Source organism: Trichomycterus rosablanca, chromosome 8, assembly GCF_030014385.1.
Source record: "Trichomycterus rosablanca isolate fTriRos1 chromosome 8, fTriRos1.hap1, whole genome shotgun sequence".
In the NCBI taxonomy this organism is placed as follows: Eukaryota; Metazoa; Chordata; class Actinopteri; order Siluriformes; family Trichomycteridae; genus Trichomycterus; species Trichomycterus rosablanca.
In genome coordinates this window covers 22,694,448-22,708,274 of record NC_085995.1, presented here as the reverse complement: position 1 = coordinate 22,708,274, position 13,827 = coordinate 22,694,448, and the positions used below count along the sequence as shown (strand labels likewise).

The window sequence follows — 13,827 nt, the reverse complement described above, 5'->3', positions numbered from 1 at the left end:
ACATAAACTGTTTGTTCACATCATCTCTACTGGGCTTAATTGAGGGTTTTGATGTCTAAACTTCAAAATTCTTCTTTTTTTTTTTAGCTATTTTATTTATTTTCAGCAATATGGGTTAATTGTCCTTGTAAATAATATAATTAGACATTAGCTTTAGCCCAGGAACAAATTACTCCACATTCACACATTCACAGAATTTAGATTTAACAACAAAATGACACTTATGTGACCAAATAATTCAATTATATGTTCAGAGAACATTACCCAAAAAAATATTAACAACTGTTTCAGTCCCATTTTGCCTATTCTCTTTCATATTGTGAAGTCATGAACAACATTGTTCACCATCTCTAAGCAGGCGCCTTCAACCAGCCAGCAGTCTGTAGTTGCAGCACTAATGAAGAAACTCTTCACCCCTCCCCCCTGGCCGGTTGATAGCACAGCTGACATTACACCGCTATTTTTAAATATAGTCATTTCAGTATAGATTTTGACTGAAGATAAAGATCACAACTGGGCCTGTAATATTATTTTCAGCTCATGTTAGTTTCTTTTGGTGCACAATTTTTGCATTGCTATTTTTATGGCAACATTTTACACACCATGTAACACTCTTATTGTAAACACAAATACCTCATCTTAATGCACATTTCAGTCACCAATCAAAACTGTGCTAGTGAACAAAACACACCTCATACACTGATCAGCCATAACATTAAAACCGCCTCCTGGTTTCTACACACACTGTCCATTTTATCAGCTCCACTTACCATATAGAAGCACTTTGGAGTTCTACAATTACTGACTGTAGTCCATCTATTTCTTTACATACTTTTTTAGCCTGCTTTCACCCTGTTCTTCAATGGTCAGGACCACCACAGGACCACCACAGAGCAGGTATTATTTGGGTGTTGGATCATTCTCAGCACTGCAGTGACACTGACATGGTGGTGGTGTGTTAGTGTGTGTTGTGCTAGTATGAGTGAATCAGACACAACAGTGCTGCTGGAGTTTTTAAATACCGTGTCCACTCTATTAGACACTCCTACCTAGTTGGTCCACCTTGTAGATGTAAAGTCAGAGACGATCGCTTATCTATTGCTGCTGTTTGAGCTGGTCATCTTCTAGACCTTCATCTGTGGTCACAGGACGCTGCCCACGGGGCACTGTTGGCTGGATATATTTGGTTGGTGGACTATTCTTAGTCCAGCAGTGACAGTGAGGTGTTTAAAAACTCCATCAGCATTGCTGTGTCTTAACCACTCATACCAGCACAACACACACTAACACACCACCACCATGTCAGTGTCACTGCAGTGCCACACAGATACAGGGAGAACATGCAAACTCCACACAGAAACGACCCTGGCTGCCTTCGTGCTGTTAGATTTACATTTACATTTTCTGCATTTAGCAGATGCTTTTATCCAAAGCGACTTACAGTACTGTGTCAGTATACAGTCTAAGCAACCGAGGGTTAAGGGCCTTGCTCAAGGGCCCAACAATGGCAACACTGGGGCTTGAACCAGCAACCTTTTGATTACTTTGAACCTTAACCACTGGGCTACAACTGCCCAGTAGATGACTGTGCTACCCACTGTGCCACCATGCTGCCCCTTTATTAATCAATGCAAAATAAAATGTAAAACATGAAAAATGTTAATAGAGAGAAGTTTCAGAATCAGTTTTTCCATTATATATGAAAATGTATTGAAAAGCAGAGGCACTGGCCCATAGTGACAAACAATGTATTTTCCACAAATACAATAACTTAATTACTGTAAAACATACTTGTAATTCTATTTGCGACTGTTAAATTTCCACTTCAGTAGTGCAGTATGTGTGTCAGTCTCCATACTCTTCTATAAAGAGGTTCCTACATTGACCACAATACAGAAAATAGTGTGGTTTGAGACACTGCATTACCAGGCTTTTTTGTTTATTAGGATTTTAACGTCATGTTTTACACTTTGGTTATATTCATGACAAAACAGGTCATTACCGGTTACAAAAGATTCATCAGTTCACATGTTTTAACATCAAACACAGTCATGGACAATTTTGTATCTCGAATTCACCTCACTTGCACGTCTTTGGACTGTGGGAGGAAACCAGAGCGCCCGGAGGAAACCCATGCAAACTCCACACAGAAAAGACCCGGACCGCCCCAACTGGGGATCGAACCCAGGACCTTCTTGCTGTGAGGCGACAGTGCTACCCACTGAGTCACCATGCCACCCACATTACCAGGTGAAACACTGTTTCTCCAATGTTCTATATGCAGACTGATGAAGCAAGTTCTGCTCATTATACCTAAATATTTATATTAATTTGCTGCATTTTACCTGTAAAGCAGTTTGCACCTATATAGTGAAGCCCTGACAGTGCTATATTAAACAACCAGAATATTCTGCTTTCCAAGTCTTTCCAATAATGCTTTTTATTTCTACACTATTCTGAACAATTCACACAAATCTTCACTACATTTTAGGGTGTGAAATAAGCTTTAGATTAATGGACAAAATAAAACACTGAGTAGAGCTAATTAAAATACTGAACCAAGTGTTGCTGTAAAAAAAAAAACTTTCAAACCGTGTCAGTATTTTCATTTTTGTTTGTGTGCGTTAAGTGTATAAAAGTAACATTAGCATTCATGCCTGCAAGACTAAACCAAACAAAAAAGCCATAAATCTCATGGGTAAACCGTAGGACTTGGCAGGTACACACTTTTTTATTCACTCACTCATACTAAGAGACAACTTAAAAACAAGACCAATCATTGAAAGAAACTCACACAGACACAGGAACAGAATACCAAACTTTTTTCAGACAGTGAACTGAATCATATTCAAACCCAGGTCCCCAGGAATCGGGAGCTATACTGCACCCAAACTACCGACTTACGAAACAAACTGTGATGCACTGTGTATTCTGACACCTTTCTATCAGAACCAGCATTAACTTCTTCAACAATTTAAGCTACAGTAGCTCGTCTGTTGGATCGGACCACACGGGCCAGCCTTTGCTCCCCACTTGCATCAATGAGCCTTGGCCTCCCATGACCCTGTCACCTGTTTACCACTGTTCCTTCCTTGGACCACTTTTAATAGATACTGACCACTGCAGGCCGGGAACACCGCACACGTTTTGGAGATGCTCTGACCCAGTCATCTAGCCATCATAATTTGGCCCTTGTCAAACTCGCTCAAATCCTTACGCTTGCCCATTTTTCCTGCTTCTAACACATCAACTTTGAGGATAAAATGTTCACTCGCTGCCTAATTTATCCCACGCACTAACAGGTGCCATGATGAATGAGATATGTGTTATTCACTTCACCTGTCAGTGGTCCTAATGTTATGCCTCATCGGTGTATGTAGCAACAGTTTAAACATGTCTCTTTCTGTTCCATCATGACTTTGTTCATGTGTACAAAGCCATGCCAAAAAAATTGGTGTGAAGGAACTCCAGAGGCCTGCACACAGCCCTAACGTAAACCTGACTGAACAACATAGTGATACATTTGAATGTTAACTGTAAGACAGGGCCTGACCTGAAACACTCTTGTGAGTAATAAGGTGCCAGTTTATATAGAACCCTCAATGAAGAGTGGAGACTGTTACAGTAGCAAAAAAGAAGTAACGTCACATACTTCTGGTTATTTAAAGTTTGTATGTTTTTTGTAGGGTGTGTAACAGTGTACATTTCTCTGTTGGATTGAGGCTTGGGGAATGAGGTATGTGATAATGAGGTTTGTATTTGTATACAGATTGTAGTGTGTATTTTGAGAAATGTGTGTATGCAGCTGGGAAAAAACTGTAATATAGGGTGAAAATGGGGCCTTAGACTTGTGAAACTCTCTACCACACAGGCTACACTTTTACAGATATGTTATTTACAGATATGTCACAAGTTTTCCATCTTTACACTTTTCTCCCTTTGCACTTGTTGTTCTGAAAATAACTGTCTGATTGGCTAGTGTCACTTAAATCCATTGAGTCTGCTAAACACTTAAGTGTCAGAGCATGGGCATGTGCTGAAAATATATCAGTCAAAATGCTGTGTTAATACAGTAGAGACTTTACTTGATTAAACCATTGCAGCTCATTCAAAATGAAGCTGCCCGTCTGGTTTTTAACCAACCTAAACACTTCCACATCACCCCACTGTTGTGTTCTCTTCATTGGCTTCCTGTAGCTGCACGCATTCAGTTTAAAACACTGATGCTCGCCTACAAAGCCAAAAATGGACCAGCCCCAAGTTACCTTCGCAGTCTAATAAAACCCCGCTCTGTACCACGCAACCTCCGAGCCACCAGTCTCACTCACTTGATCCTCCACCCAGAACTCGAGGAAGACAAGCATCAAGGCTCTTCTCTGTACTTGCACCCAAGATGTGGAATGAGCTTCCTCTGTCTGTCTGAACATCTGAGTCTCTCGCTGTCTTCAAAATACGGTTAAAAATCCACCTCCTTACTAAACACTTAAGCTGACATGTACTTACTTACTAACGCTCTTATTCATTTCTTGGAAAAGAAACACTTTGGTTCTAACAGGGTTTCAGCAGATATGTGTTCTTGGACTGTTGTCTACTTAAACTAGAGTAAGGTAATGTTTACTATGGAAGCACTTCTGTGAGTCGCTCTGGATAAGAGCGTCTGCTAAATGCCAAAAATGTAAAAATGTAAATGATTTTACACAATTCACTCCTCACTATCCCAAGGTTCATAATAACAACTGAAAAAATCCTCTGTTTAAATAGACAGGCTTTGTTATTGCTTAGTTCTGCCCGTTATGCCAGCTGATTTTATTCTGGCCACCACTGCCGCTGTTTGTGTGATGTGAAGATTAGATTGGGAAGACAGCCATTATGCAGAATTACCGTTTTGTGCGGTAGGAGGTCATGACTGTCATGCGTTTTGAACTCTTGCCCACTCTCTATATATTCTTCTGAAGTGCACACAGAGCGTCTGTGATGATGTGATTATTTGTCAGGAGGATTTGCATCTTGTTTAGGTAATAACCCCACTGTGCTGTTTGCTGTTTGCTTATTTTTTTAAGGCTGAACTGTCATCTTAGTTTTTTTTTTAACTTTTGCATTACTTTAGGAGAGGCCATTAAACTCCACAGAATTCCAACTCACAGTTGCTACTGCTATAATTACAATATATATATATATACAGTATATATTGTATATATATATATATATATATATATATTGGGGCCATTACATACTTTAATCATGATTAATCGCGATAAAAATTTTTTTATCGTGATTAATCATGATTAAAGTACCAAATTACAAATCAACTGCCCAAATAACTAAGCAAAATTTTAAGCACATTTTTATTGCAAGAACATGTTTACCAATAAAAAACTAATAAAATTATGATACAATTATTACATCTAAATTCTTTTTAGAAAGCCAGCCAATGTCTATAGAGCTACCCATCTTTCAGCCAGTTATTTAAAATAACAAATCTGTTCACATTATCTGGAAACAGTGAGAATCTTTTCCTGTTCATAACCCTGCCACTGAAAACAGGCGCTTAGGGTACTACAATGAACCGTTTCTAGATGCAACACGTATAACGTCATGTCGACCCACATCATTAACTATGTTAAAGCGTCTACAGTCCATTGCAATCCATGTAACATTAGTGTTTGTAATGTTTCCACAACGTGTACACTCAATGGGCTTCTCATCCAAATTCATCTGAAAGAAAGTTAGCAGCAGCTAGAGTAATTTGTAACTCACGCAAACTGGAAAAAGACCCGTGTTATCACTATACAGTATAAACACAATGTTGCTGTGTTAAAGCAGCGCAAATTACAACAGTGACGTTTGTTTAAAGTGGCACAAACATAGCCCAATAAAAATCGTTTGATTAAAGATTTTATTCTCGATTATTTTTTTGATCACGATTAAAATTGTAACGCATTAATCACCCTAATATATATATATATATATATATATATATATATATATATATATATATATATATAATATTTATATAATATATTATATAAATTTAAAAAAAAATCTATACAGACATTTCTCTTAAGCAGATGACTAAAACATAAGGTTAAAACACAACCAGGCGTAATCTGCCACACCATCATGACCATCATAACTGGCCACAAAAACAGCAGAGGATCAATTCTCTCTCAGATGACCTCTTGACCAACTGACCTTAAGTTCTGATTGATATCAGAGTGCAATGTGCTTCAAGCAACATACACACATATGTACACACACACATACCGAGGCAAAGAAAATCATCACAGCAAAATACCAATTTTTCTAGCCAGCACCATCACTTCCATTCAGAACTAAGATAGGCAGCAATATATACTATGGGTCTGTTCGAAAACCTAGTGAGCTGCCTTGCTGTCGACTGCCTACATAGGCAGCTGCCTAAGTAGAGAGGATTCAAATTATCGACTTACAAGTCAGTTATTCAGTCAAAATACTCAAATTTAAGGTACCTTACTAGGCAGCATTTTAAGGTATCTAAGTATTCGAACAGCCTTCTTCTCAGGAGTGCGAGTAGGATGATGTAAAATGCTGTTTATGTAGAGAGCTCACTAGGTTTTCAAACACACCCACAGAATGCAAACACGATTGTTTTTGTTATTGCATGCATTCACGTAAAATGTATACACATGCTATCATTGCTAACATTTTTTTTTCTTTTTTTGTTTCGTCTAACCATCGATCTGATTCGTCAAATGCTTGTGTGCACTTTTTAATCAGGCAAGTCATGATTGTTGCAGCATATTCTACCTATCACACACCCCTTATCCAGCATTTGTGAAGCTGCCAGCCAGATCTTTACACGACTCAGCAGTGGATTCATATTCGTAGTCTTAGAGCGTTTGAAGGACCATGCTACCCTATTAATATTCATTCATCTTACTCTGCTGCCAGACAGTAGTAGTCACCATGCCCATCCAGCCTCCCTTCATTCAAACACTGCCAACTGTGTCTATTGAGTGCCCTGCCAAGGTGGTGGCTCTGCTGAGATTCAAATTCTAGAGCATTGACATGTCTATTACGCTAGACCACTCATTTCATTCCAATGAAATTGCTTTGTCACTATCTAAGCCCACAGCTTGTTTGTATTGTATTATTAATATGTACAACATGAATCACATTCACACATCAAAGACATATGACAATACTGGTTATAGTTCAAGCTGTTTACATCTCACAGATATGATGCCAATTGTAATGGCAAATCTATCAAATATATTAATGCATAATTTGCTTAAGGATATTATTATTAATGAAAGAAATACTGTAGCAATTAATTTGTTACATAAAGATAAGCAAGATAATTAATAAAATGACTATAAATAAAATTACACCAAAATGGTTGATAACTCCTCTTAAAGACGCAAGCTGCATGCATATAATTTCTATAATCTAAATAAGATGACCACATAATTGATTTATAATAACTTATATAATTGAGTATAATGCATATGGTTCATATACAATATGCATATAGTGTGGATAACCATGACCACATGTGTGGACATTGATGACTTTACAAGTTACTGACTTAAATAGGGTGGCAATGATTTTCCATCAGCAAAGATTTATTTATTTACTATATTTTATTTATCTCTTACTTTCTCCCAGTTTAGCATAGTCAATTTGTCTTCCACTGCTGGGGGATCCCAGATTGCAGTCGAGGTGGATATATTGCTGCTCACACCTCTTCTGACCCTTTTTTACCCATGCATTCTGCACAGGCGCCTCTCTATCTGCCAATCAGGGTCCTTACACAGCGTTTGAAGACCCCACCCACATAGTCCGGTCATCCTGCCCTAGCAGAACCATGTCTGCTGCAGACACTGCCAATTATGCCCGCTAGATGGCGCCCAGCTGACCGGTGGCAACGGCGAGTTTCGAACCGAGGAGTTCAGAATCTCGGCGCTGGCGTACTAGCAGAATATCCCACTGTGCCACCTGGGCGCCAGCAAAGATTTTTAAAATTTATTTGATGATAATAATGACAATAAGACACTTAATGGCCAAAAGTCTGTAGATATCTGGCGAAGACTTGAGAGTGTCTGTCAAACTGGCTTACACTGACAAAGTCATGCTGGAACAAAAAGGGCTATTGCCACAGTGCTGCAACATTTTGATGCCCCAGGTTCTTAGAACAGGAGAATATTATTATTATTGATTAGAATTTTAACGTCACGTTTTACACTCGTTGGTTATATTCATGACAGGACAGGTAACCACAAGATGAAATGTATCATAGTTTTAAGCATTAAATGTGTGGCTGTTTGGTTAAAAAATGAGCTTACATTCCATTTAATGTGTTAACACTTACTATAGTGCTAAGGCTTTACTATTCAACTTAATATATAAGGCTTTACAAATCAACTTATCAAAAAATTTATTTCTATTTCATAGGGCTGAATTTGTGGTCACAGATTTCAGCTGAGACTGTGTATACTATATATTTCAAATGAGACCTTTGTTGGCAGGTCGAGGTGCCTGCACAAAGGGTGGAAAGCAGCATAACAACACATGATACAGCTCTGTATAAGACTCTGGCTTTGCCGGATGAAAAGACGCACCTAACGGAGACCGCAGGCATATTGTAGAGGGAAAGTAATTGTCTCCTTGGTCAAGACATGGACAGTGCAAGCAACAGTAGAATAGTAATCGAGGAACAGACTGGGAGAAAAACGGAACAATTGAACAAAACAAAATAAACCAGTGTGAACTCACCAGGCCGTCACAGTTGCTGATGGCCACCGAAGCTCCCTGTACATCCGTGATGTCGCCCACGTACATGCAGTCGGTGTTTAATGGCTTAAATGTGGTGCCACCTGATGTCTGCCACTCCATCTTTGCTCCGGGAGCCACCAGGCGCGTGTTGGGTCGCAGGCGTAAGTGGAACTCCCGGCCGAAGACGGTGACATTGTAGTAGAGCCTTTCTCCTTGCGGCTTATCTGCTGTTTCCGCCTCTCTTCGCCGGCGCCTACGGAACTGCCCGCGAGCTGCGTCTGCCGATACCGCATGTGAAAGGAAACGGCCCTGCCCATCGCTCAGTACAGGCCTCACCAGTCCATAGTCCCCCAGCACATGCTGCAGGGCATCTGAAATACACACACACAAGAGTTTATAATTTACAGCAATCACCTTATTCTGATCATCTTCTTGCTGGTTTTCCTCCCATACAGAAACATTAGGTGCAATGCAGGAATACAGATTGGACTGATTACCAATCTATTGCCAGAATTCACACACATATATATGTACTTACTCATACTTTAGAGCAGTTTTGTGCAGCTGGTCAACCTACTGCATGCTTTTGGGTGCTGGAAAAAAGAGGAGTGAACAGAGATAATCCATGTGGACAATGAAAGAGCATTTCAGGCATTTAGCAGGCGTGTTTATCCAAAGCGACTTACAGCACTGTGACAGTATATTGTCAAAGCAAGTAAGGGTTAAGGATTTGCTCAAGGGCCTAACAGTGGCAATGTGGCAGTGGTGGGGCTTAAACCAGCAACCTTTCGACCACAACTGCCCATGTAAAACTTCTCGTGGCCAGAAGTGAGGATGGCACCCAGGTTCTTAGAACCTATGTTGTTGTGCGATACCAACTCTACCATGTAGACCACCATACTTCTAAACAAAAAACTGGAGCCTATCCCAGCTTTTCAATAGGTGCAAGGCAAACAGTAACACCCTGGACGGTGCGCCAGTCAATCGCAGGGCAGACACACATACACACACACATACACACACACATACACACACCCATTCACTTATAGGGCAATTCAGTGTCTCCAAATAACCTGACTGCATGTTTTTGGACTGTGGGAGGAAACCAGAGCTCCCAGAGGAAACCCATGCAGACACGGAGGGAACATGCAAACTCTGCACAGAAAGGACCCCGACTGCCCCGCCTGGGGATCGAACCCAGGACCTTCTTGCTGTGAGGCGACAGTGCTACCCACCGAGCCACCCCCTGTGGTAAACTGTTGCTACAAATTTGAAAGCATGTTATTTGTTTTAAAGAATTATACACACCTGTAAGCAATGGGTGGGGCTGAAACAACTGAACTCAGTAATCAGAATGGATGTTCATATACTTTTGATCATTGTTGAATATAGAAATAAAAAATAAGTTTTATAATCCTAAGCTCTGATAAAACTGCCACATACACAAAGTCTGGAGTATTCTCCTTTGCAGGTGCACTGACAGCTGTTGATTTATGACATAAATCTTGTGTAGCAGTGATTCCTGTGTGATTTACTTACTCACAGATGCAGGGGTTTAGTACAGCCAATTCACCTTCTGTGTTTCTTTGGTCAAACTCAACACCTCAGTGGGTTGCTGTGTGGCCACTTGAGTCACTGTGTTACTGTGCCTCTCAATAATAAAATAATGACAACAATAATAATTCTAATAATAATTTTATTTTCAGCTGCTTTATCCAGGTCAGGGTCACTGCAGGTCCAAACTTTAATATTGACTGTAAGCTCGGAATACCCTGGAAAGGGAGGCCAATTCATTGCAGAGTTTTTCCCACCCTTCACAGACATAGCCAATTATGAACCTGCATCTTGCATTAAAGACCAGGCTGCCGCTCAGGTGGCGCAGCGGTAAAACACGCTAGCATACCAGAGCTGACATTTGGAACTCATCGGTTTGAAACTCAGCTCTGCCATCTGGGCGGCTACATGAATAACGATTGGCTTGTTGTTCATACAGGGTGGGGTAGCCAGAGCAGGGACCTCATTACTGATGCAATTATGACCTCTGTTGGCTGATTGATGGCTCCTGCACAGAGTCGAGGAATAGTGTGTCGATCAGGATGTGGCTCTGCGTACACGAACTGGCCTCGTGCAGGTGAAAAGATGCAGTCGGCTACTGCGCACGTGTCGCAGGGGGCGTGTATCAGTCTCGCTCTCCTCAATCAGAAGTGGAGATCAGCATCAGTAGAAAGGAAGCGTAATGCAATCAGGTAATTGGATATGACTAGACTGGGAGGGAAATTGGGAATAATGCAAAAAATAAAAAATAATAACAAAAATAAAAAAAAGACCAGGCTAGTATAATTGTCTATTGCACCACCCGAGTGCCCATAATAATAATAATAATAATGAATAGAGCCGCTCAGGTGGCACAGCGGTAAAGTACGCTAGCACACCAGAGTTGGGCTTTCGATTACATCATATCGAATCTCAGCTCTGCCTTTCCGACTGGGCTGGGCGGCAGCATGAACAACGATTGGCTGTTGTTCAGAGTTAGAGGGTAAGAAAGTCGGATCATAGGTCCTCATAACTGGTGCGACTGCGGCCCCTGCTGGCTGACTGATGGCGCCTGCACAGGACTGAGGAATAATGCTGATGGGGGTGTGGCCCTCCGTACACAGTGCCCGTCAAGTGTATGAACTCGACTCGTGCAGGTGAAAAATGCAGTCTGAAAAATGTGCGTAGGGGGCGCATGTCAGTTGAGAGGCGTCCTCCGTCAGCGGTGAAGGGTCGAATCAGTATAGAGGACGCAATCAGGGTAATTGGACATGACTAAATTAGGGGAGAAAAATTGGGGGGAAAAAGTGGGAAAATAGAAAATTCAAAATAATAATAATAATAATAATAATAATAATAATGAATAGAGTTTTTAGTTTCTCGGCTCAAAACTCACCTAAAATCACAGAAAAATGTGGTATGTTCTCCATGTGTCCATATGCGCTCCCTCTTAGTGGTTTGCTTTCCTCTTACAAACAGGTAGAAGATGGATTGCATTCAAGTCTAAGTTAATAAGTACTTGGTACGTCTATGATACCCTGTGATAGATTAGTACCTGATTTTATTGCTAGATCCAGTGTTACTATGATCAAGAATTAAATAATAATAATAATAATAATAATAATAATAATAATAATAATAATAATAATAATACTAATGCGTTATTATTGTTGTTGTTATTATTATTTTAATGCTGCATTTTATAGATGCCTTTGAAATCATGGGGAGTGACCATGCCAGTTATGTTTTCCTGCTGCTGGGTTTTAAAACGGTGCCACGTGTGCCAGTCTTTTACCCTTCTGCCACCTGCTCGCTGCGCTGCCCTGTTTGCAGATGCCATGTGTTTGTCGCTTTGATACATTCTGACTCTCTCAGAAATGACACTCAGCACTGAAGCGCTGAGGTGAGGTGAGGTGCCACACCTACAGCAAAAGTACAGCTTGTCTCGCTGTATCATCCTTGATCGCAAAGTGGGCTGCGCATCACCCGCATTTCAAATATTCAGATATCAACACTGGGCATGCGAGAATGTTTAGAAAAGGTTCCTTTATTGTGATTTTGCTTTGGCATCCAGATCGGCGCTCGGTGCCCAGTGCCATGTGGTGCCATAACGCAATGTGCGCAAAACGGAACCAACATCCTTGTCTGTTGAGCTTTGCAAAATTCACGTATACGTGCATTGTTAGATCGCAATAACTTGAGCTAGAAGTAAAACTGGAAGCTGAAAGAAAACGCGTCCCGGTGCATGTAGCCCAGAGCGCATCGCAAACACTCATGACACAGCATGCAGAAGTGATCCAAAGATTTAAGAAGTAAGTGCACTAAGTTCACGTAGAGAAAAAGAAAACGATCTGAGCATACAGCCCTGATGAGGAAGCAAGACTCGTTCTGCCATCATCACCATCCTCCAAAGTGAAAAGTCCGGATTCAGGGATTCGCCCCGCGATCATCACCGTTCTCCAGAGTGGAAAGTCCGGATATAGGGATAAAAACAAAGCGCCGACGTACCTAGGCTACTGGAGATGTAGAGGCCGTGGGCGGGCAGCAGCAGCACGGAGATGAAGATCGGAAAGGCGGCGGCGAGATTCATGGCAGCTCCGAACTGCGCAGGTGGGAGAGAGACGGAGTTCAGGATCCGAAGGACGAAAGTTAAAGCAGCCGAGAGAGAGAGAGAGAGAGAGAGAGAGAGAGAGTATTCAGTGTGTGTGTGTGTGTGTGTGTGTGTGTGTGTGTGTGTGTGTGTGAGAAAGAGAGAGAGAGAGAGAGGGCAAGAAAGAAAGAGAGAGAGGTTTGACTTTTAAGAGCATATCAAATTCATAGAACAATAAAAAACTAAATAATTAGTAATAAATATTTACAACAAGAAGAGAAAAAAAGAGAAATATGTGTGTGTTCAAGACAGAATTTTCTAATTTAAATTTGAATTTGTGTTTGTACTTTAATATTTTACATTTGGGAAAGAGTTTGTCAAGAATAATAATAATAATCTGTTTTATAGCGCCCTTCTTATACCCAAGGTCACTTTACATGCATATCATAATACAAATCAAATGAAAGGAGGGGAAAGAAAAAAACACTTAGGTACTTTTTTAAAGTTTCAATTTCGAGAATAAAGTTGATATTATTTCGAGAATAAAGTCGTATAAGTTTCGATTTTGAGAATAACGTCAATATTATTTTGAGAATAAAGTCGTATAAGTTTCGATTTTGAGAATAAAGTCAATATTATTTTGAGAATAAAGTCGTATAAGTTTCGATTTTGAGAATAAAGTTGATATTATTTAGAGAAAGAAGTCGTATAAGTTTTGATTTTGAGAATAAAGTCGATATTATTTTGAGAATAAAGTCGATATTATTTTGAGAATAAAGTCTTATAAGTTTTGATTTTGAGAATAAAGTCAATACTTCGAGAATAAAGTCAAATAAGTTTAGATTTCAAGAATAAAGTCGATATTTCGAGAATAAAGTCGTATAAGTTTCGATTTCGAGAATAAAGTCGATATTATTTCAAAATAAAGTCATATAAGTTTCGATTTCGAG

General features: G+C 40.1%; 1 protein-coding gene across 1 annotated transcript in view; it reads right to left on the bottom strand.

Annotated features, from left to right (window-relative positions):
* The window catches only part of LOC134318701 (A disintegrin and metalloproteinase with thrombospondin motifs 2-like), a 229,062-nt gene extending 216,185 nt beyond the window's left edge, over positions 1–12,877 (bottom strand). The window contains exons 1-2 of the mRNA XM_062999636.1: positions 12,796–12,877; positions 8,755–9,125 (exon numbers count right to left, since the gene is read on the bottom strand). Of these exons, the coding sequence (XP_062855706.1) occupies positions 8,755–9,125; positions 12,796–12,877 (453 nt within the window). The remainder of the gene's footprint in view (positions 1–8,754; positions 9,126–12,795) is intronic.
* Positions 12,878–13,827: the final 950 nt, after the last annotated feature.